The sequence below is a fragment of the Lepidochelys olivacea genome, assembly GCF_965140295.1.
Source record: "Lepidochelys olivacea isolate rLepOli2 genome assembly, chromosome: 6".
Lineage (NCBI taxonomy): Eukaryota > Metazoa > Chordata > Testudines > Cheloniidae > Lepidochelys > Lepidochelys olivacea.
In genome coordinates, this window is record NC_140416.1 from 61,077,511 (window position 1) to 61,101,758 (window position 24,248).

Below are 24,248 nucleotides of genomic sequence, written 5' to 3' on the forward strand. Positions count from 1 at the left end.
TGTCAGCTGCCCTTATTTATCAAAGAAGAGGACATCTTTCATTTTCATTTCCTGCTCAAAATTGTCTGAGTTAGAGATGCTGACAGTACACATTGCTATTCCAACTCTTTATTAACCTTTAAGAATGTAAAGTTATGAAATTCAGTTTCTGGAAGGAAAATATATATCGTAAAGTTTTGTGGATCATTTTTTCCCTACTCTTTTATAATTTTTTTTATACTGCTTTGGAATCTATCAGGCATACATGAAAAGCAGCTAACTTTTTCTAAATCCATATAAATTAGAAGGGATCGCAATCTATTCATCTGTTACCACTCTCTTGGGGAACTGTACTGTAGACTAATAGACCTCACTTTTGTGGGGGGAAGGGAGGGAATCCTAAATGATTGGCAGATTTTAACGCTTTGTGTTTTTCTGACAGGGTAGATTGATATCAATCACTGCTTTTACTCATGATTTAAATCAGCAAGCAGGAAATTTTGATTTAATCAATAATAATAAATTTTAATCGTGATGTGCATTTGTACTTTTTATGATTTTTCTAAAAAAGGTGATTCTTATTGTTTGGTAACCATTAAAACACATTAGTTTGCAACTAAATATAACCTTTACACTAAATTTGGTCCTCTCTTTTGCTAACCAGGAGGATACAGTATATCTCTGCACATGTATTTAACCAATTATATAGCTGAACATACATTTATTCAGATTTTTAATGTTTATATTTTTATTGCATTAGAAAACAGTGAATGTTACATTTCTTCTTTACTAGATGATTAAATTTTTGCTTCTGATTTGTGTCAATCTGCATTTGGATGGAAATTGGAATTCAGTTAAAATTCACAAACGGCATTTTAATTGTTTTTATTAAATAAAACTACTGTAAATGTGATGCATACATAAAGTTTATCAAAATGTTTTGTATTTAAAACTAACTGATTTATTAAACTATATTATCTGTATTTAGTGAATTGAACTTATTATTTCTGGTCATCACATCCTTCAAGATTTTAGAACTAGTAGGTCTCACCCTCTTGCACCTCATTTGTATTCACAAGCTTCCTTGCTTTTCAACTCCCAGTTATGTTCTTAACATTGAATTAATTAGTCATCGAACTGAGCTAGTTGAATAAACTGAAATGAAGAAAATACTCTCTCTGTACCTGCAGAAGAGGATAGTTCTGTCAAAAGTTGGTTTAACACTTCAACAGACTGGTTCCAGGTGCTTAGCCAATGACTTCAACCAGTTCAGTGGTTTTACTTTCTTTAATACTTCAGCAGCAAATGTACTTCTTGAATATTTTTTATTTAATCTAAATTATTTTAATAGATTATGGTAAAATTAGGCCTTTATGTCAGCTATCGTAATTTCAAATAGGTTTAGTTTTAAAGAGAAAAATGTATTTAAATAAAATAATCCAATTATATATTTTTTTAAAAAGCATTGTCTTCTATCCACCCTACTTTGTCATTCAAAGTAACAAATCTTATGAAGCACTGAGTTGTTGAGCAGAACTGCATGAAGTAAGTTTACTCCAGCGTAAAGTAAGTAGTGTGTGTTAAATAGTGTTTGGCAGTGTATGCAGAAAAAGCTCAGAAGTGAGTCTGTGGATGACAAATCTCACTTAACACTGGATTAAAGTAATCTCTAAAACATTGCAAGGGAAACATGCATTGCATCCATCCTACCTTGATCTGTGGATCAGGAGCTATAATTTCTCATGCTACTGGTCTTTTCAACACTCTTGAGCAAAAATATTGATCCCAAATGTTAAAGTTCTTGGTTTTTGTTGGGGAATAGGAGAGGTTTTTTTTCATTACTAAAGAGTGTTACTTGTTTTATGCTTCCTTGCAGGAAAGGTTAAAGCTGGTGACAGTTCTGGGTGCTGGGCTCCTCTGCGGAACTGCCTTGGCGGTAATTGTGCCTGAAGGAGTACATGCACTTTATGAAGACATTTTGGAGGGTGAGAAAAAAACCAGCCTGATATATGTCCTTGTGCAAGACAGTTGATAAGCCAGAAAGGCACAAGTAGAGTTTCTTACTCTGAGAATAATTAAAGTTGATCTCTTGCTTAAACCTCAAACAATGGACATAATGGACAAAAGGAATTGCCTTTGAAAAAGATTTAATTTGTGTTTATAAGCTGCTGCTTTCTGTGGTTTAGGTCCCTTTTGGTTATTGCAGTCACTATCAGTGGTGTTTTATAGATCTCCATATATTTTTATCTTGCAAAAGAGTCTCACTCCCTTGTAGCTGAAGAACTTTCTAAGCTCAGTTGGCCTCAAACAATTTTGCTAATTAGTTTAACAGGCCAAAATTGCTTGTTAAACTAATTGGCAAAATTGTTTGAGGCCTACTGATTTTTTTTGTTAAGTGAAAGTACATGTCTTTAGAGAGACATAGGCTTAGGGTATCCTTGAAGCCCAAAAGTCTTGGATAACTGTACCAGTTATACCATCCCTTAGTTATATCAGGTAATGCCCATCATCTCTCATTCGAGTGCATTCTAATCCTCATTGGAGCTTGAGGTGCTTTTACAGTTGTATGACACAGGTTTTGAGTAGATTTAAGATCAGTAATTCAGTCAAAGGTGGGTGGCAGCAGCGCACTGGATCCTAATACAAAGAAATGTCAACATGTGGAAGATGGGACTCTAGAGGACTTTTCAAACATGTTTGAAGTACCAGTTCTGCTACTGCATATCAGTGGGTGAGAACTATATGATACCATAGTAAGGTGTGTTTTTGTTTTTCTTGATATCTCTGTGCTTTCCTCTTACATGTTTTGGAGAAGAATATATTTTTTATTTTTACCATTTGCACTTATTTAACCTACTTTATAGTCTGTGTATTTTAGGCTTGTCTAGTGCCTTTCATGTAACTTAAAATTATTCGTATTTAATAAACATAGAATCTTGCAATAACATTAACTATTTATTCATGTGTTCATACACTTTCCAATCTGTATGTTTGTTGTAGCATCTCACTATACTGCACTTCAGTTGAGGGTTTGTGATCCATTCCATTTTAATCTTAAGAGGGCAACACATTATTTCTCTTGTTATGATTAGCAGCAGATAACGTTATTGGGAGCACTTATATTTTTCTCATTAAATTTTTGGTCGGTTTATTGCCAAGGCTTGACACCTTCAGTGAGCCGAGCTGACCCATTAAACTATCAAGTAAATCAGAGGCATTTGAAAAATTCTGTCTCTTCCTATTTACACAGCAGTTCATGCATATTGTCCATCCATATTGAAGTAAAATACATAACTGGGAAACTTACAGTATGCATTAATGCTATCTTAAACTAAATTTCTAACATGAAATGCCCTGCACAAAGCCAATCTAGCCATAAAGAAATTATTTAAGTAACATTAAGAGTTATTTTTTTCAGATACAGTGATTTCAGCCCAGAATTTAGGTCCCTTCAGTGTTGCTCAGGTTACAAATCAAATCTTGATCCTTTGTCTCCCTTTTTAGGGCAAATAGAAGAGAACTAGAACTAATAAATCAAGGAAAAATGAGTTAATCCTAATATTACTGCAGAAACTGTGTGTATTACGTGTGAAGATAAAGTTGTAGAGAGCTGCACCCACTTACATAGACTCAGCCATGAAGGTCGTTATAAAAGATAGAGTCCACTTACAAAAGTAAGGCATTCAGAATTAAGCATAAGAATCTGATCTGGCTTGTTTTCCTTCACTCATTAAGTCTGAAAGGTCAGCTAAGAAGATTTTTAGTCTTAGCTCTAAATTTATTTGATTCTACTTTCACATATGCAGCCATGTTTAACTAAGTTTGAATCTGATTTTTGCATGACAGAGACTGCATGTATCTGTCATTGAGACACAGAAATTATTCACTGATGCCTCTTGCTCACTATGCTAACATAACAAATTGATTAATACAGCAATGTTCACTGTGCAGTGATAGGCTATTAGTACAACCTTGGGTATGTTGTGAGGCACAAGATCAGTGGCCTTGTACCATCAACTGTTGGAGAAGTGCAGTCAGTAGCCTATTAATGCACGCTCTGGAGTGGTCTATGATCGTCTGGCTTATTAGCTTGACCCACCCCCAAAACTGCTTTTATGTAATGTGTACCACCGCTATTTTTTTTTAAAAGTTCCTATTAGAAGAAAAGAATAAAGAAAAGATGTGCTGCTCCAGGTCCCAATGCATCAGGTGTTCTTTCTCCCCTGTGTTTTAAAAGCAGAATTGTTTTTAGACATAATGGTTTATAGGGATTCTCTTTTTAGTGGGGTGGTCCAAACTGTGAGTTGGTATATCACTGGAAAGGCCTGACTGGTGCAATCATAACATGGCTGTAGACCAGGGGTGGGCAAACTTTTTGGCCCAAGAGCCACATCGGATTTGTGAAACTGTATGGAGGGCCGGGTAGGGAAGGCTGTGCCTCCCCAAACAACTTGGCCCCTGCCCCCTATCCCCCGCCTCCCACTTCCCGCCCCCTGAGTGCCCTTCCACAGAACTCCCCACCCATCCAACCCCCTCTGCTCCTTGTCCCCTGACCACCCCCTCCTGGGACCACTGCCCCAATTGCCCCCTGAGAGACCCCACCCCCATCCAACCCTCCCTGTCCCCTGACTGCCTCGACCCCTATCCACACCCCTGCCCCCAGAGAGGCCCCCCGGGACCACACCCTCCATCCAACCCCCCCTGGACCCTGTCCCCTCACTGCCCCGACCCCTATCCACAGCCCTGCCCCCTTGACAGGCACCCCCCTGGGACTCTCATGCCTATCCAATGCCCCCTGTTTCCTGTCTCCTGACTGCCCCACCCTGAACCTCCACCCCATCCAAACCCCCCCCCCCCAGCCCTGTTACCATGCTGCTCAGAGCAGCAGGAGCTCGCAGCCCCACTAGAGCCAGCTTTGCCACCCCGGAGGAGCAGCGGGCCAGAGCGCTCGCAGCGCGCTGAGGCTGCGGGGGATGGAGGACCACGCGGGAGCAGGAGCTCAGGGGCTGGGCAGGATGGTCCCGCGGGCCAGATGTGGCCCACGGACCACAGTTCGCCCACCTCTGCTGTAGACAGTCAGTATTCCCAAGCGTACTCTGCTGTAGTGTGTCTGCAGAGTGATTAGGTATTGTGAGCATTCCCCGCCAACCCACGGAACTATTACTCACAAATCTTACAGATTTTATTAAGTAAAGATGAACTATAAAGCTTTTTTCTTCATAAAGTCTGTGATCCCAAGCAAAAAACAGAACATATATTTAAACTTCAAAACTTTTCAAATACATCTTAAAACAAAATTGATTTTCTCTTTAAGAGGTCTGTTTCTATGGCAATGGAGTTGATTTACTAATCTAAACAGAACAGGGAATGTTTTCTTGAATTGAACATTGTAGCTCACCTTTTTTTGAGAAGGTTCATGCACACAAACTGATCTGGGCTAGATATAAAAAAAACACATGCTGATTGACAGTGTATTTTCCGAATTTTTATTTTTGACTTTAAATAGCAAAGTAACGTACAAGAAAAACAGCCTATAAAAATCATTTCTGTTTATACAGCTAAAAGGGAAAAAAATGCAGAAAATAAACCTTGATAAAACGAAACATTGGCTTATATTGTTCCCTTGGAATTGTGTGTGATTATATTTTAAAAAAATTAAATGTAGAGGAGGGCTATCAATTGATCGCAGTTAACTCAAGTGATTGATGCAAAACAAATTAACTAGATTTTAAAAAGTTACAATTAATCAGTTTTAGTCAAACTGTAAAACAATAATAGAATACCAATTTAAATTTATTATAAATATTTTTGGATGTTTTTCTACATTTTCAAATATGTTGATTTCATTTACAACACAATATAATATGTACAGTGCTTACTTGTTTATTACAAATATTTACACTGTAAAAAGATAAACAAAAGAAATAGTATTTTTCAGTTCACCTCATACAAGTATTATAGTACAATCTCTTTATCATGAAAGTGCAATTAAAAATGTAGAATTTTTTTTTCTCATAACTGCACTCAAAAACAAAACAATATAAAACTTTAGAGCCTACAAGTCCTTGTTCAGTCAATCGCTAAGACAAACAAGTTTGTTTACATTCACCGTCGATAATGCTGCCCTCTTCTTCTTTACAATGTCACCTGAAAGTGAGAACAGGAGTTCTCATGTCACTATTGTAGCCAGCGTTGCAAGGAATTTGTGCCAGATATGCAAAACATTTGTATGCCCCTTTTTGCTTTGACTTTTTAAAAAAATTTTTACAGTGCAAATATTTGTAATCAAAAATAATATCAAGTGAGCACTGTACTCTTTGTATTCTGTGTTGTACTTAAAATCAGCATATTTGAAAATGTATAAAAACATCCAAAATATTTTATAATAAAATTAAATTAGTATTCTATTATTGTTTAACAGTGAAATTAAAGCTGCGATTAATCATGATTATTTTTTAAAACTTGCGATTAATTGCGATTATTTTTTTTAAATAATTTGACAGCCCTAATTAAATGGAATATACTCTTTCAGGGAACCTTTTCTAAAATACCACACAAAGAATTAAAGGGGGAGGAGAGGAAGAGTGAGAGGAAAAGAAGGGGCAGAAAAGACTGAAGAGGAGGAGAGGATAGGTGAAAATAAAGTGCATTGTTACAGATTTTGGCATTTGTCTTTGAAAAAAGTCCAAGGAAAATAAGTGATACAAGGCCATTTCTGTAAATTGATCCATTCTAAGATCCGTAGAAGGAGCAAAAAGAAGGTTCAAAGCTTTTTCAATGACATTCTTTCAGCCAGTGCAGAGTCCTTTAAAGAAAGATCTGTTAACACTGTATTCTTAGAGAGGAGGAGAGAGAGTGTGAACACAGCTGACTCATTATTTAAACCAAGTACATACGGCATGAATGCAGGTGCTATACAGAGGAGGTAAGAGAGCCTAGTTCTCTCCAAAATGGAGAAACAGTGGTTCAAATATCATCTGGTGTAAATCAGCATAGTTGAGTGTCTATTGGTCAGTTATGTCAGTATCAGAAAATTCATGATGTTGCTGTGAAGAGCTGGGATTTCCAATTTTTATTTAAAGTGGCTAGAATGGAGCAGGCAATTGGACTGACTGGGATTAAAAACTGTATAACTAGACAGTATGCATACAAATAAAACAATCTAATAATATCAGTGAATAGTATGGGACAGCGTGGGGCACGGGTGGGGCACGGGTCACTTGCTGGAGGATTCTCTGCACCTTGAGGTCTTTAAACCATGATTTGAGGACTTCAGTAGCTCAGACATAGGTAAGAGATTTATTGCAGGAGTGGGTGGGTGAGATTCTGTGGCCTGCGTTCTGCAGGAGATCAGACTAGATGATCATAATGGTCCCTTCTGACCTTAGTCTATGAGGTCAGTGCACAGTTAAAATAGTATGTAACTAACTTTTCGTGTTTGATCTCAAGGGCTGAAAAATGAGCATACAACACATCATGATGTGTCTAGTTTTTATTAATGAATCAATGCACCTGTTTGAACAGCTAGTTTCACTGTATGCTACCCAGAAGTAACCACATTCTGCTTGACTCTTATCTAGTCATCCTTGTCTTTCCACTGAAAAATTAGTGAAACACTTGATAAAGACTTCATTTGTGTCTTGAAGTGTCCTAAAGGGACACTAATTCTTGGCCATGCTGATGGCAGTAATATCATTTGGCCTAAAATTGGTAAATCTAATGAGTTAATCTTTGTGCAACAAATGTATCACATCTGTGTTTATCTAAGCCCCCAAAACTCCTCCAAATGCAGCATTTTCTTTTCATAACAGTCCTTGGGCCATAATTTCAGTATAGAACATTGTGCACTTGGATGCCAAATCGAAGATGACCTTCACAAAATGAGACTTTGTTAGAGTGAGATGGGATTTTGGAGTTAGTTTCCAAGAATTTTGGACAATTTTAAAGGAAAACTCTCAACTTCAATTAACTTAAAGTTTATTAAAAAATAAACCAGAAAACTAAAGGATACTACATCTATCCCTGAGGCCCCCCGGTAAGTGTTGTGGTTTACAGATGCTTTTTTGCTATATATTTTTCTCTCCTCTGTTGCTGTATGTAAAGCCCAGTAAATAGGAAATTGACAAACTGAACATATAGAGGAAACAAACAAATATATTGCTTTCTCAGCTTTTCAGTTAAGTAATGGTGGTAGCAGACCCATTCACCATCTGTAGCCAAAATTTCTTCAACGCTTATTGATTGTGTCAAAGCCAGGTCCGTTTTGCTATTGAGAGAGAAATTCCAATGCTCTGATCAAATAATCCGCTCTGATTAATATCCCTATTGCTGTTAATTTCTATGTGCTGTCTAGCAGGCCTAAAATTTAATTCTTTTGCTTTTGTCCTCTATCTAAAACTTATTGAAGTGCTAAATTAAGAAATGGACTGTGTTCTCTTCTCTTTATTCCAGTTGAATGTTCATACCTTTGACTATTTTTAAAGATACACAGTCAGGTTATATTTGGCCCTAATGAAGCTTTTGTAAAAGCCTGAGAGTCTTACAAAACCAAAGCAAATAAAATGTTTTCCTTACATCTTTTAAAATTCCAGTGGAAAGTTTGCTTAATCAATACACTTTCCACTGCAGTGTTCCAACACAAACTTTGCTGTCTTGTGCTAGTGTATAAGTACCAGAAAGTTAAACATAGTCTGTTTTCCCTTAAAGTTGGTTTGTATTTTGTTTTTGGGTTATTGTTTGAAGGTCTTCCAGAAGCAGTGCTTTTAAGGAAGATTGAAAGAAGAAAAGGAGTTTTAGTGGCATGAAAAATCAAGGAGACAGTTCCAAGCTTAGGGAACAGCATAAGAGAAGACACAAAGACAAGACAGAGATTCATACAAGTGTAATGCCTGAGCAGTGCAAAGGGACCAGATGGAGATATAGGAAGAGTGGAAAAAACAGCAATAAGCTGGACAGTGTCCCTTTAACTGCAAATTAAAGGATCTGTACACAGGGTATAACTGAACATTTGCACATAGTGTCCCACTCCCTCCCCCTGAAGTGATCTGTTGAAAGGTCCATTTAATTCATAGAAAGAGTAGCAGTGAGACATCATTATGTTTTGCTCAGGTTGTCCCAGATGTCTCCAACGGTGGCTGCTGTCCTCAAGAGGCATTAGTATTTAATTAAGCCAGAAGACCTCATAATAGAAAACAATATTCAATATTATTCAATAGTTTGAACCAAAAAAAAACCCACCCAGACTTACCCAATGATTTCATCATCCACAGCTAACTGTTTCTTCAGGAGGCTGTAGAACGTCTTGTGTGCCACAGACACCTCTTTGTTCAAAGTCACCATGCATACATTTTGCAGGGCATTGAAGCGTTGCAAAATGCTTCATTTAAATTCATTTTAAAACAAATCCCCCCTAAGAATTTTCATGAAAATATGGAGTCGCCCTTCTGAATATACATTATGTATTCTGGGGAAAAAAACCTTACAAAATAATTATAATAATGTTAAGAGACAAAGGTTGGATTCAGCACAATATCCTACTTAGCACTTCTGTTGCACCTTTTCCTATGAGGATCTTGAAGTGCTTTACAAATTCTAAGTAAACCTAGCAAACACACTCAGAATTAGTATCCCTGTTTTGTGATGGAGGCATCAAGTTCTATCTAGGGGACTGGGAGTCAGGACTATATCTCAAGCTTCTGACTCAGTCACTGATTTGGCAAGATAGCAAAACAGGTGCAGCTATCTATAAAGTACTTTTTAGAGATTCAGGTGACCTGTGCTATGGAAGTGTACAGTGTTTTTATAGATGAGTTAGCTGAGGTGCAAAGAGGTTAAATGACATGCCCGAGGTCACGTTGTAGTCAGGAACAAAACCCAAAACTTCTGACCCCCCAGAACTTTGCTCAAACTAATCACCATGCTTCGATTATTGTTTTTTTCCCACCTAAACAACGAAAGGGCAGCTGAGATGACTAGGGTCATATTATCAAGAAACTGAAACAGCTTCATTTTTGTGAATATACTTGGGGATATTAAGTATGGTTAAATGCATGTTTTAGTAAAGTCTGACTTCCATACTTTGGGCTATATTATAACTTCAAATGTTTTGACGGGGTCGTTGGGGTGCAACCTGGATTTTGGGACCACTGTGCCCTTCAAACCCACCAACCTGGGCTGCTTCTCACACTCATGTTGAGGTCATGCTCTGGTAAGCACTGCACTTATACAGACATCCACAGGCGGGGACACATCCAACTGTGTTACACAAATGATCTCCCAGCCACTCATGAACTATCAATAGGGAGGCTCCAGCCAATTCCCCTGAGCTCCCCAGCTTTGCACCCCAGAACTAAATTGTCTTGCACTGGGGAACAGAGGGAAAATTACTTTTGTAGTGCGAATGAGGCCAATTCAATCATAATTTTCCCTCTGTTGATATTCACCCTTTCTTGTCAACTGTTGGGAATGGGCCACATCCACCCTGATTGAATTGGCCTCGTTAGCAATGACCCCCCACCTGGTAAGGCAACTCCTATCTTTTCATGTGCTGTATATTTATACCTGCCTACTGTATTTTTCACTCCATGCATCTGATGAAGTGGGTCTTAGCCCACGAAAGCTTGTACCCAAATAAATTTGTTAGTCTCTCTGGTGCCCAAAGGACTCCTTGTTGTTTTTGCAGTGAGAGGTGTTTCTCATTATCAATAAGCTATGAAATATTTAAAAATAATGGGTTTTTAACTTAGCTCCTGTATTTCTGCTATTGCATCTGGAGAGCCCAGTGTAAACCCCATTATTTAAAAATATTTCAGAATGAAATGAGACTGGTGAGGTTCTGTTTTAGTTTCCCTTTCTGGTTCTCATGTACCAGCTGAATGTTCTTCTATTATCTCTGTCCCTTTCCTGCTCCTCAGGAAACTGTCTTCATTGAAATTTGCACAAAATAAAGAGAGCTTTTCTATTCATACTAGGCTTTTCTAAAACATTTGTAATCGCAAAACCAAAAACTTATAACCTAACAGGACAGTACCATCAATTTTATCCCGTCTTGGTGTACTCTGTTGTTTGTGCACAAGTATCACTGATGTCAACTCGGTTCTGGGAGTAATTGAGTTAACTCCTGCCTCGGTGGGGACTGATGCTTGGAGTTTGGTTTGGTTAGTCTCATTATAAAGCTTTTTCTTTTTTCAAATTTCATTAAAACTGTTAGTGAACAAATAACATAAATGTGTTTTATGGGATGTTACAAGGACATGTCCTTCACCGTGTGTTGTTCTATTTAAAAGTAGGTCAAATATATGGCCTAAAAGTGCTTGTGTCCCTTTAAACCTTAATAGAGTTGGCAACCTATGATTTTAAAAAGTAATACAGCAATTCTTATAAATATAATGATTGTATTCAAATGTTGCATTTAGGTAACATAGAGCCTCCTTGCTTATTGAGGATTCACTCCTCCCCCTCCTTGCACTAAGATATTAAGGAAGGGGATGAGCAAGTATACGAATTCTGCCAGTGTTGGTCCCCAAAGAGGGATAATCTAGGACATTAAAAACAAAACAAAAAATTCTAAATCTATTTTTCTTTCCCGCTTTATATTATTAAGTTCAGGTATGAAGAAAGCTCTCAGTGAAGGAGTAGAAAATATTAGAACATCACCTTTGGGATCCTCACTTCTAATCAACCTGTTTATCTGCTTTAGGGAAGCACCATCAGGCCAGTGAGACTCAAAATGTGATTGAATCTGAGAAAGCAGCAGAAATAACAGCTGAGCATGAGCATGGTCATGACCATTCAAAATTACATGCGTACATTGGTGTTTCCCTTGTCCTTGGTTTTGTCTTCATGCTTTTGGTGGACCAGATAGGCAGCTCCCACGTGCACTCTACAGATGGTAAGTAAAGCCTCTCCTGCCAGACTGGCACTTGCCTTGGAGCCATTGCAGCAACTAGAATGAATGAACAAAGTGTATTTTCAGAATATGATTATTTATTATGTATTTTTAATACAGTAGTGCCCAGTCAGGATGAGGGCTCTATTTAACTAGTTGTATTCTACAAACATAAAGGTAAGCATGGTCTGTTACGTGAAATAATAAAGCAGTGTTACTGTCAATGCTGGAAGCCAGCGTAATGTGAATATTTGCTTCATAATGCTCAAGTGTGTGCTCATGCTGACAGAGAAAGTCTACTTAGAAATAATAGATGATCAACAGCTTTGTGTGTTAAGGCTTTAAGCAGTGTAGGTTTTAATATATGACAAATAGATTAGTCCACCAACATAGCATAGCAAAACTGAATAGCCAGAGCCTTAACTTCATTAGCTACTTTATTGTCTTGCTTTGAATTAAACATTTCAGAGAACAAAATATTGGCTTAGTTCAGGCTGTAAATTTTCATGGAAGAAAGGCCTCCCCTGTGATCTGCACAGACTGACTGTTGGAACCACATGGAGTCCTGTTGACCTCAGTAGACTTCACATGGGCCACAAAGCATAAGAGCTATGGTGACTTTCACTGGTAATTTTCCTCAGTAGTTTCCCTGTAAGTGCATGCTGGTTTTCTGTGTACAGCGGAACAAAATGTAGGTAATCTTTCCTGAAAACTAAATCATTAAATATTTGGTTTTTTATGTGAAATTTTATTCCCCAATAAAAACCTTTTGAATAAAATGTGGCTCAAAATACTGTTGAAATGACCGTTCTATCACACTTCACTTACATCCTTATTTCTTGTCAGTGTTCAGCAATGTGCTTATGTTTAGATTTTGTTAATGTAAATATTTTATACTTTTTATCACACTCTCACTTTTCTAGCTTTCCCCTCCTCTACACATAGGCTTCTCACCTTGATTAAAAGTCTTCCCTACAGATGCTCTGTGTACTGACTCTGTTAGCTTATAAGCTTAGCTTCTCAAATGGAGGCTTGGCAAATAGGTTAGCAAGAAACTCAGTTGACCAACTTGTATTGAAATCCTTGTTTTCTATATTTTACAACGCTTTTTTTTCTCTTTCCTGGTTAGGAGAAAATGGGATACCTTGTGTCTTTGACCTATTAAGATGCACAGACTCAAAAACTGAACAATATAGGGAACAATTTTTCTGAGCCTTTGCTTTATCTCCCACATGAAATATAACCGAGTAACTGCAAGTGTTGCCAGAATAGTTAGGGATTTATAAAATGCCTTTTCCTGATTTGAACCAGTGGTATTCATTATCCATTAATGTTATCTCAGTTGACTAGATTTTCTGTTCCCTTAAAATAGGATAGCTATAGAGGTTAGAATGGAGTATAACCTTTAAATGTGATCATCTGTTTGGGTTTGGTGGATAGTCCAGAACTAAGGACATAGGTTTAAATTAAGAGGAATTAAATGATAGAAGAACTTTATTGTATATTGGATATTGTAGCTCTGTTGGTCCCAGGGCTTTAGAGAGACAAGATGGGTTAGATAATATCTTCTGGTGAAAGACAAGCTTTAGAAAACGTCTACTTTCACAACAGAAGTTGGTCCAATAAAATATATTACCTCATCCACTTTGTCTCTTGAACTTGAGTGTGAATAGATGGAATAGGCTTCCAGTTGAGGTAGCAGAGTCAAGTAGCAATATAGTTAAAGTTGTCTGACCACTTGAAATTTAAAGGATCAGATATTTTTATATTTTTTCCCAGTGGCCTGTCAACTACTGTTACAATTTTCACTGATTAATTCCCCTTCTGTTGGATTTATAGGAGTGTTGGTTTTTTTTATTTCTCCAGAAAAAGTTAGTTTACAAATAGATGGTGAGGTAAAAGTAGATATCAAACAATTATGGACATGAATGGCCCATCATCTGCCTTCAATCCTAAGCAGTTATGCATGATGTTCACTTTCTACATTAAAGAGTACGGGAGGATTCTGCCATCTGCTTCAGTCTGTATGACCGCATATAGGGTTCATAAACAGCCCACAAGGAGCCAGCAGGGCGTTGTCCATAGTCCAGTCACTGCCATAGGTGGCCCTTCCTATCAGCCCCAGCTCAGGGGGCATAGTGGGAGGGAGCAGGCCTGGATAGCACATAATAATGTGGGCATTCTGTACTGCATCAGACTGTGGAATAGCCCAGAGGCAGTATTTGGGAGGCTGATGTAAACTAGAGCAAATCTTGGCTGCTCTTATTTAGGCTGGGAGATGCACTAGCCCTTGGAGTAGCCCAGAATCCTGAGTACAAAGGTGGCTTAAAGCTACCTTTCTGTGCTGAGTTGGGGAAGGTAAAGAATCTCAAATGATAGTTTCGTTTCAGAAGGATGAGGGAAAATGACTGTTCCATATCCCTGTCAATGTCCCCTTAAATTCTGAAGGATAGTATACAATGTCTTGACTAGTTTGCCTGGGAAACCTATGGTAATTGCTTAACTGTTTAAAAATGGGTCACAGCTGAGAAATTATGCCTTGGTGTTTGTAATGTTTTCTTCCAGCATGATACATACGCTTGTTAATATCTTATATTGACTAATGCTTAATTTCCTGATGATTATTTCAGACCCAGAAGCGGCAAGGTCAGGCAATTCCAAAATCACTACTACACTAGGACTAGTGGTCCATGCTGCAGGTAGGCTGAATAACTATAAGATCTGTAAGCGGCAATCTTCTGTCACTGTCTTTTTTCCTGTCTAGCTTAAATAAAGCTTTTGAATTTTAAATTGCAATAATTACTGTATATTCACCAAAATAGCTAGCTCTGTGGGCATTTTTTTATGTATTTAGAAGCACATTTTCTATCTTTTCCTAAGTAAGCTAACTGAACATGGTTTAAAAATGGTTTGAAAAAAATCCACACAAGGACTGGGATATATGTCTAGATATGAGCCAGATAAGAAGGATTTAGGGAGGTTTTTAGAATTCTTAATCACAGTAAACCTGATTTTTAACTTTGTAGGAGAGAAACTACTCTAGATGCTAAGAAACAACATAGAGAATTTTTTAAATGTATAAATAGTTGGGGTTAAGTGTTAGCAATGCAAAATAACACTTCATCCAAAAATTTTAAGGGGCAGGGGACACCAATTTGTCTATTATAACTGCAGCTGTAACAGTATTATAGTATGTTTAATCAGTCATTTAGGATCTGGTGAGTCCCCATTTGATATATTTAGTAAATTACTTTTACTGTAAAATGAAGGATATTTTGAAAGCTTTGAATTTTTTGCATCTTCTGTTTCATTTTAAAACAAAAGCAGAGTGATTGGCTTGATTAAATCCGAATATGAAAATAGTATTCTGCCTCCCGAAAATGTCCCTGGGTGTCTTAATTAGATACAATATTTTTCTTCATTTCTTTTCCTGAAGACTTGTGGTGCATTGTTAACTATCTGCCGCTCCAACTCCAGTGGTGGCTGCTGATCAGTGATGCATGAAGCAATACATACAAATATTTGTTATGTCATACATATGGAGTTGAAATCTTTTGTAATGAATTATTTATTCATTTATTTGGATTTTAATTGTGCACAATGGGTTAGGCATCATAAACACATTTAATAAAAAAGATACTTCTTGTTCCAGGGATTTTACCACTTAAATGCAAGTTAGATTTAGCTATTTGTTTATATTGAACCTTTGGCTGCCTCATCTTCAGTCTGCCCACTAATCTGTCTCCGCTGGGACCGCTTCTAAAATTCCAAACCTCTGAGAAACTTTCAAAGAGCAGCCACTTGGCGAGGAGTGGGAAGAAAGGTGTAATTTTATGGGGGGAAAAAAATCCATATTTGGTGGAGAGGAATTACTTGCATGCAGGATGGGCAATATTCAGTGCTGGACCGGTGACTGATTCTAGGTCCAATATTTTGCAGACCACGGGGGTTAGAAAATGGTGCATTTAACCACTGGAAATGTAGGTATGTTCTCCTACAACAAACAATGAAATGGCAACACTTAATTCTACTCCTGGTAGGTTGGAAGATATTGGTCATCATTAGTTTTTCTCTATAAAAATGTATATCTTAAGTAACTTCTAGAAGTTTCTAAAATGTATTGGTTAATACTTTTCCCCCTTTCTTTCCAAGATCTTTACAGTTTGGATTCATGGTCATAAGATAAGCCATTTTTACAGATGGGAGTGGGAGATGTTGTGAAAAATAGTATCAATTTTAAAGTTCTCTAAAACTTCTTTAAAGCAGTTTTTCCTTTAAAAATCTGTTCTATAAACAAAATATTTGTCTGTTTCATATAAGTGTTACGGTTTTGATTCACACTCATTTGGGATGATCTTCCTTTTAACTCCTTCATTACTTTATTATTTATATATAATTTGTTTAGCTCAAATGCTCATGAAGTAATCCTCTACACTTCAGTGTGTGGGTGAGGGGGTGTGGATGTGTGTGAGAGAAGTAAATGCATACATATACACACAATGTTTTCAGATCTACATGATAAAACGCACTGTGTAAATGTACATCATAAAACTGATTTTAACCAAAAAGTGTTGTTTCATTAATGCATGTGTTTTATATAAAAAGAGAGAAGTTTTTTATGAACGTCCAGTTAACTGATTTGTATGTTTTTCTTTTGATTTTTACCCAGTAAAAGATTTCAAAATTCCAAAAGTAATTACAGGTTTACAAAGAATTCTAGTTAAGATTAAAACTGATTTTCAGCTTTAAGTTTAGATAGGAAACACATTCCGTAACTTTGGAAATTAGTTACTAAAACTCTGTTCCCTGAATTATTCCAGTTTTATATTGGGACATACCAAAGACTGAGCCGACTCAGTGTGAAATCCTTCTGGTATTGAAGTCAGTGGCAAAACTCCCATTGACTTCACTAGGACTAGGATTTTGCCCTCAAACCTCAGAGTGGCTTTGTAAGTAAGGGGAATTATTTTTAAAGCAATATACAATTTTATATTGGTAGCCAATGGAAAAATGAGTAAACCCTGTGATGTGTATGAATAATCCATGAACTCTTATGCATTCTTTTGGCTTTCTACCCATTAAGCTGATGGTGTTGCATTGGGGGCAGCAGCTTCTACTTCCCAGACCAGTGTCCAGTTAATAGTGTTTGTTGCAATTATGTTACACAAGGTAAGTCCTGATCATAAAATCATACTTTTTTTTTTTTTAAATAAAGAAAAGTCCATTTCTACTGCATATATGGGAGGAGTTAATTATTTGGGTCTCTTGCTTGAGTTAACCTCAGTATATGGAGCTGCAGTGAAGTGATCAGGTGGTAATATAAAATAAGGGATTGGAGAACACAAGTATAATATTGGGGTGGCAATAGGTATCAAAGGAAGCTACACCTCCACCCCGATATAACGCTGTCCTCCGGAGCCAAGAAATCTTACTGCTTTATAGGTGAAACCTCATTATATCGAACTTGTTTTGATCCACTGGAGCGCGCAGCCCTCCCACCCCGCAGAGCACTGCTTTACCGCGTTATATCCGAATTTGTGTTATATCGGGTCCCGTCATATCGGGGTAGAGGTGTATATCCAGTCAGTCTGAGTTGAGGAGGATGAATTTCAGCTGTTCATTGACAAACCCAACCCCCTGCTGCCCAAACAACTGACTGTGACCTACAAAAATGGGGCAGAGAGAGAAAGGAGAACAGTATATTTCCTGGAGGAAATGTAGCAGCCACACAGGGCTGTTGAAGGTAGAGAGGGCAAATAAAGGTTTTAGCCTTGGGACTCTAAGGCTAGTCTACCCTACCACGCTACATAGGCCCAGCTGCACTGATGCAGCTGTGCCGCTGCAGCATGTCTGGTGAAGATGCTCTTTGCTGATGTGCTCTCCTGTTGGCATAATTACTCCACCTCAACGAGAGGCGAAAGCTATGTCAGCAGGAGAGTGTCTCCCACCAACATAGCGCAGTGTGGACACCGCTTTAATTCGATGTAACTTGCATGGCTTTTTCACACCCCTAAGCAGCTTAAATTACATTGACTTAAGCGGTAGTGTAGACCAGTCCCTAAGGATACTTGAAGTAGCCCTGGGGATATGGCAAGGGGTACTTATGTATGTTATGTTAAAGTATGGAAAACTGTTTCCTCCTGCTAGGATTCATTTCTATTTGTATGTGTGGTTCTCAGCACTGTGGGAACAATATATACATATTACTCCTGGGGAAATGCTGTGCACAATATTTTAAAATTCTGCATATTTTATTTGTCAAAATAACAAATCATGCTATTTTCAATTATATTGGAAATTTATTTCAAAATACCTGTCAGCAAGTTTGTCTGTAACAATACAGACAACAAAAAAGATCCAGAAAATGTTTTTTGACAAATAGATTCCTTATTAGGCGTATTAGCACATCTATATGGCTTCACAGAACAGATGGCCATAATATTTCCATGTATGTCAAGCACAAAAGACTTTAATTATATGGCTACACATATGGCTACACAGCAAACAAAAACCCACGGCTGGCCCGAGCCGGCCAACTCGGGCTCATGGAGCTCAGGTTGTGGGGCTGTTTAATTGTTGTGCAGACTTCTGGGCTCAGACTAGAGCCGGAGCTCTGGGACCCTTCCATTGGGTTGCCAGGTGTCTAGTTTTCGACCACAACACCCAGAAAAGGGACCCTGGCGACTCCGGTCAGCACCACTGACCAGCCCGTTAAAAGTCTGGTTGGTGGTACAGCAGGGTAGGCAGGCTCCCTGCCTGGCTCCCAGGAAGAGGCTGGCATGTCCTTCCAGCTCCTAGACCAAGGGGCGGCCACGTGGACTCCGCGTGCAGGCCCCGCCCTGAGTGCCAGCTCTGCAGCTCCTATTGGCCAGGAACTGCGGCCAATGGGAGCTGTGGGGGCAGCGCCTAAGGGCAGGGGTGGTGTCTACAGGCAGGTGCAGCACACCTAGGAGCCGGAGGGACATGCTGGCCACTTCCCGGGAGCCGCCTGAGGTCAGTGCCACCCAGAGCCTTCATGCCAAAACCTCTCCCGCACTCCGAACCCCTCGGCCCCAGCCCGGAGCCCTGTCCCACACCCAAACTCCCTCTTGGAGCCCAGGGCCCCACCTGCACCCAAACTCTCTCCTGGAGCCCACACCCCACTTTCCTGCCCCAGCCCGGAGCCTCCTCCCTTACACAGAACCCCTCATTTCTGGCCCCACCCTGGAGCCCACACTCCCAGCCCAGAGCCCATACTCCCTCCCACATCTCAACCCCCTGCCCCACCCCAAAGCCCCCTCCCACACTCCAAACCCCTCAGCCCTAGCCTCAAGCCCACTCCTGCACCCCAAATACCTCATCCCTGGCCCCACCCCAGAGCCTGCACCCCTTACCGTCCCAGCCCCCGTCCCAGCCCAGTGAAAATGAGTGAGTGAGGGTGGGGGAGAGCAAGCAACGGGGGAAGGGGAGATAGAGTGAGGGGGCGTGGCCTCAGAAGGGGCGGGGCCTTGGGTCAGGGAGCAGGGCAAGGAGTTGCGTTTTCTGCTATTAGAAAGTTGACAGCTTTACCCTCCCACCCTGCAGGGTCCTAGCACCTGCGCTCTAGGCCCAGCCCAGAAGTCTACACTGCAATGAAACAGCCCCACCCTGCCCAAGACCCGTGAGCCCAAGTTGGTTGTCTTTGCTCTGTGAACATACCCTAAAGGGCAGTACATCCTTAGGAGTGAGGTTAGGCCATGATTTGGCACAGCACTTAAATATGTCCATAAAGTTCAGCGCCTGAGTATCCCCAGTGAAACTAATGCTTTGCCAGATAGGGGCCTTAGTGAGTGGCATAGTTAAGTAGTACTCAGCATGTCACCATATAGTCACTGGACTAGAATTGAAATTGTTGTAGACACTGTGTTAGACGGGCAGTGGGTGTGAAGGCTCCAGCATGGCAGTGGCGAACGCAGGTCACTGGCTACATGGAGGTGGGGGATCCTGCTGCCCTTGCCCCCTCCCTGGGACACGGATGCAGTGGTGAGGCTGCACCTCACCCTGACACAGCACAAGGGCCAGGCCTGCCACAGAAACACCATGTGGCCCTCCCCCTCCATGTCAGCACACCATGATAGTGAGCGAGAGGGACAGTCTCTCTCACACACGCTGAGCCCTGGTGTGGGGCAAGCAGGCTCCGTGCAGCAGGATCCAAGTGTGGAAGGGTTTAGTGTGGGAGGATCCAGGTGTGAGGTGTCTGAATGGGACAGTGCAGGTGGGGGTGGGGTCCGGGTACGAGGGAGATCTAGATTCACAGGGACTCCTTTGGGGGGTTCCGGGTGCAGGAGGAATTGGACTCTGCCTGGCGATGGGGGGAGGGGCTCCAGGTGAAAGTCGTTGGGATTCAGTAGTGGGAGTCTGGGTGTCACAGGGATAGGGCTTGACCGGGAGGTCTGGGTGTAGGGGGCATGAGGCTTGGTAAGGTGGGGGTCGAGGTGCAGCTGGTTGCGGCTTAGTGGGGTGGGGGTCTGGGTGCTGGGGATTTGGCGGAATGGTTCAGGTGCAGGGGGAGTGGGGCTTGGCAGGATAGGGGGTTGAGTGCAGGGAGCTCAGGGTTGATGTAAGTGCAGGTGTGGGGGTCAGGATGCAGAGGGGTGGGGTTCGGTGGGGCATCTGTACTTGTGGGAGGTCCTGGGCACACCATGATAGCAAGCAAGAGGGACAGAGTCTTGCATGCATGCCCAGCCTTGCCCCCCAAGGCAGTGATTTATGTCTCCCTGGCTGTTCCTAATGCCCAAATCAGACACACCTGCTCGGGACTGCTGCCTGGAAGGGGCACATGAATCAATTATTCTGCAGGGGACATTAATTCTGTGCAGAATTCTCCCAGGAGTAACGTATTAAGAGGTCTGCAGTCATTTTGCGTCATTAAAGGATAACAGGTTGATAGGGTTACAGCATCACAGACATCTGAAGCAAAATTGAATTCAGTTCCTTTGTACTGTAATAAGTGTTTTGATATGTCTTCTGCCAATAAAGAAGACACACCAAACTCCAAAGTTGGGGCAGTAGCCTTTCAATTTCCCATTAATACTAAAGTAAACATGTATTTGTTCAGTCCTTATTTGTACATGGTATGGAAAAGATTTATTGGATCTAGTTTTCAAATACCTCAAGCACACAGTTGCACACCTAATTTGTATGTGCAATTATTGCACCCTACTGCCATTCACAGTAATTAGTCATGCATTTTGTTCAGCTCTTTTGCCTGTGTAGATGCATGCCTAAAGTGTTTGGAAAATCAGGTCTGCTGTGTTTGCACTTTTCACTTGTATAATAACTGATATACATGGTAACCATGTTCTGGGATGATAACGTTGAGGCCAAAGGCCATGGTGTTTTGTAGGTCAGGATCTGGTTATTTCCAAGTAAAGGGGAAGTGCACACTTATTATTCTGACATTTTAAATGATTATTAACAATATTTTAAAAGTGTACAGTAAATATTTTTAAATGAAAGAAGAAAATTTTTTTAAAAGTGGGTTGTCAATGAGATGCTGAAAGAATTTTTAAAGAATTTAATTTTTTTCTCTTCCTTACCCCTTCCACAATTACTGCTACTTTTTCCCCCACCTATCTCCTTTCCCCACCTATATTTCACTTCCTACAGATCAGCAAGCTTCTCCTGTAGGCAGCCGCAATATATTTTAGTTCACATTGTGTTTCAAAACTAAATTGGGATTGTCCCGATGTAACCACAAAACTGATAGTTCTTGTGGCTTGTACAGAAGGGACTGGATTGATGGGAGAAGGGAAGAAATGTCTGGTCTTGCTTCCACTGAAGTCAGTAGCAAAGCTCTCATTGATTTTAGTTGGATCAGAATTAGGCCTGAAGGAGGGAAATAAATCAAAAAGATTGGTAATCTTTTACTGACCGTTTGACAGACCCTTTTTCTTTGCTTTGATGGCATTTCTTCTCTCATGTAAATGCTGGAATTTTTCCTGCCTTAGTTGAAGAAAAGTCACTCAAGAGGCAAATCTGTTTCTTGCAGGTAACCTAAAAATTCTGATTACAAAAGTTGATCAGAACAAATTTTGATCACCAAAGCTTTTAGTCAGAACAAAAGGGTTAAAGTTACCCATGAAATCTGTACAGTAATGAAAATCCTGGCACTCAATAATAATACGTGGATTCATATGCTGTATTGTTATTATGAAATAACCATCCAGTGATTATGCAAATAAGATAGCCAGAACCAAAAAGAATGCAGAGAGTGGCATAACTGTTCTAGATCAGTAACTGGAGACTTGCACTCTGATTGGGAATATTCCACTTCAGTATAGTTAGTAGGAATAATACATATTTACCACACCTTTTTTTTTTGTCTTTGGACATCTTAAATTACAGGGAATCCTAGCCAAGAAAATATTGCACTGACCATTGTTCTTTTGCAGGCACCAGCTGCCTTTGGCCTGGTTTCCTTTCTAATGCATGCTGGGCTGGAACGGAATCGAATCAGAAAGCACTTGCTGGTCTTTGCATTGGCAGCACCTGTTTTGTCAATGGTGACGTACTTAGGGCTAAGCAAGGTAAATGTTTGGGATTTAATTTTGCCGGGAGCTTAGCAATTGGATTTGCGGGGGCATGGAACTCCTTACTGGGTTTGTAGAACACATAGCTCCAAACTGCTTCACCCACCGCCAATACGTTTTTCCATACTATCCGCTGTAGCTGGGACATTCCCGCCTTATGGTTGCAAGTTTATGAACAAAATTCTCAAAAAAGGATGCTTCTGTTTGTTTTAACTAAACAAAAAACACTTTTCCACAATTCTGTGGCAGTTGAATCTGTCATACAATTGTGCTGGGGAATCTAAGCTTTCATTTTAAGAAGCTAAATTGCTTTGTAAGTTTCACTTTAAGAAACTAACCTGACAAATACAAATGGATGCATTGTTGACCTCCTGAGTCTGCAAGCAGATATGCTGAAACAGTAGCTCTGACATGTGGAAATGTGTCTCCATTCATCTTGAAGGGATTTTACTGCTGAAACATGAGAATTTAAATCTTAACGTTAACGGTTACAGTGCTGATAATTTTAATGGAAACATTTAGTTGTTGTGCGTATCCATCCATACTGGATTCAGTGGAAGATATTGGGACAGTGGTGTGGCTGACACTGTCAAGGGGTCGGGAGTTCAAGCCTCAGCTCCTTGAGGGACAAACTGTTACCTCTAGGAAGAGGGAAAGAAGAGATGCATCCCCTCCTTGGTGCCCAAAGCCTGAAACAGCTCCTGGGAGCTCAAACTCAAGTCATCTCCCTTTCCGTCTATGATGACAAAGGCCCCAAATGCTGCCCAAAGCTTCCAGCTTTCCCCTTTGACAACTTCTTACATTGTCAATACAAAAATCTGCAGCACATCAAAACTGTAGTTGAAGCATACAATATACAGTATTTAATATTAAAATATAATGTCACAAGGGACACTGTACTTCTAATAAGGTAAAAAAAAATCTCATGTTTTGAACATACACTGTAAATTTTGCAGCATTATCAAGTATCACTTAATTCAGCATTGGCGTGCCATTCAAAGTTGAGGCCTTGCTGCAGAACTTGGGTCCAGATCATGACAGAATCCCTGGGACTTTGCTAATGCTTCACATTTACATGGTGCTTTTCATCCGAGACAATCCATGTCCTTTAAAAACGTACGTCATTAAGTCTTACAACTGTCCTGTAAATCAAGCATAGGAAAACAGAAGCTCGGGCTGAGTTGCTGGTAAAGCCAGGAACAGGAAAACTAGGGATCGCAACTCCCAAGTGTGCTGGTACGACTATTAGACAACTTGCCCACCCATAAGGTTTGGATTCTTGACTATAGCAGTCCAAACATTCAAAGTGATCTGTACCTAAACATTTCTAAAAACATTTAATATTTATTTACATAATGAAGTCCTGATTGTTGAGTTGTGTATATGCAGGATGTACTGTGTGTGTATTGTAGACTCTGATTGAGACAGACCAGGTGTTCCCTTGAAAAATCAAGTTTTTCCAAGGCAAACAGACTTACAGCAATAAATGATGCACTGTTAGTGACCATACATCCTCCCCAAGGAAAACCTCAACATCTGCCTCGAATGAACACCCAATAAGATACTCATTAGGCTAAGCCTCATTTGTTCATCTTAACTAGTTTGTAGTAAATATATTTAAATGTACTAGTGCAGTGGCTCTCAACCTTTCCAGACTACTGTACCCCTTTCAGGAGTCTGATTTGTCTTGTGTACCCCCAAGTTTCATCTCACTTACTTGCTTATAAAATCAGACATAAAAATACAAAACTGTCACAGTGCACTATTACTGAAAAATATCTTACTTTCTTATTTTTACCATATAATTATAAAATAAATCAATTGAAATATAA

General features: G+C 39.8%; 1 protein-coding gene across 2 annotated transcripts in view; it reads left to right on the plus strand.

Annotated features, from left to right (window-relative positions):
- SLC39A9 (solute carrier family 39 member 9) overlaps window positions 1-24,248 on the plus strand; it is a 43,709-nt gene that overhangs the window by 11,525 nt on the left and 7,936 nt on the right. For both annotated transcript variants that reach the window (XR_014712019.1, XM_084630764.1), the window contains exons 2-6: window positions 1,856-1,964; window positions 11,678-11,869; window positions 14,497-14,565; window positions 16,950-17,035; window positions 22,279-22,413. Coding sequence is in view for 1 of the 2 variants with exons in the window: in XM_084630764.1 (XP_084486890.1) it covers window positions 1,856-1,964; window positions 11,678-11,869; window positions 14,497-14,565; window positions 16,950-17,035; window positions 22,279-22,413 (591 nt within the window). In the remaining variant the exon portion in view is untranslated. The remainder of the gene's footprint in view (window positions 1-1,855; window positions 1,965-11,677; window positions 11,870-14,496; window positions 14,566-16,949; window positions 17,036-22,278; window positions 22,414-24,248) is intronic.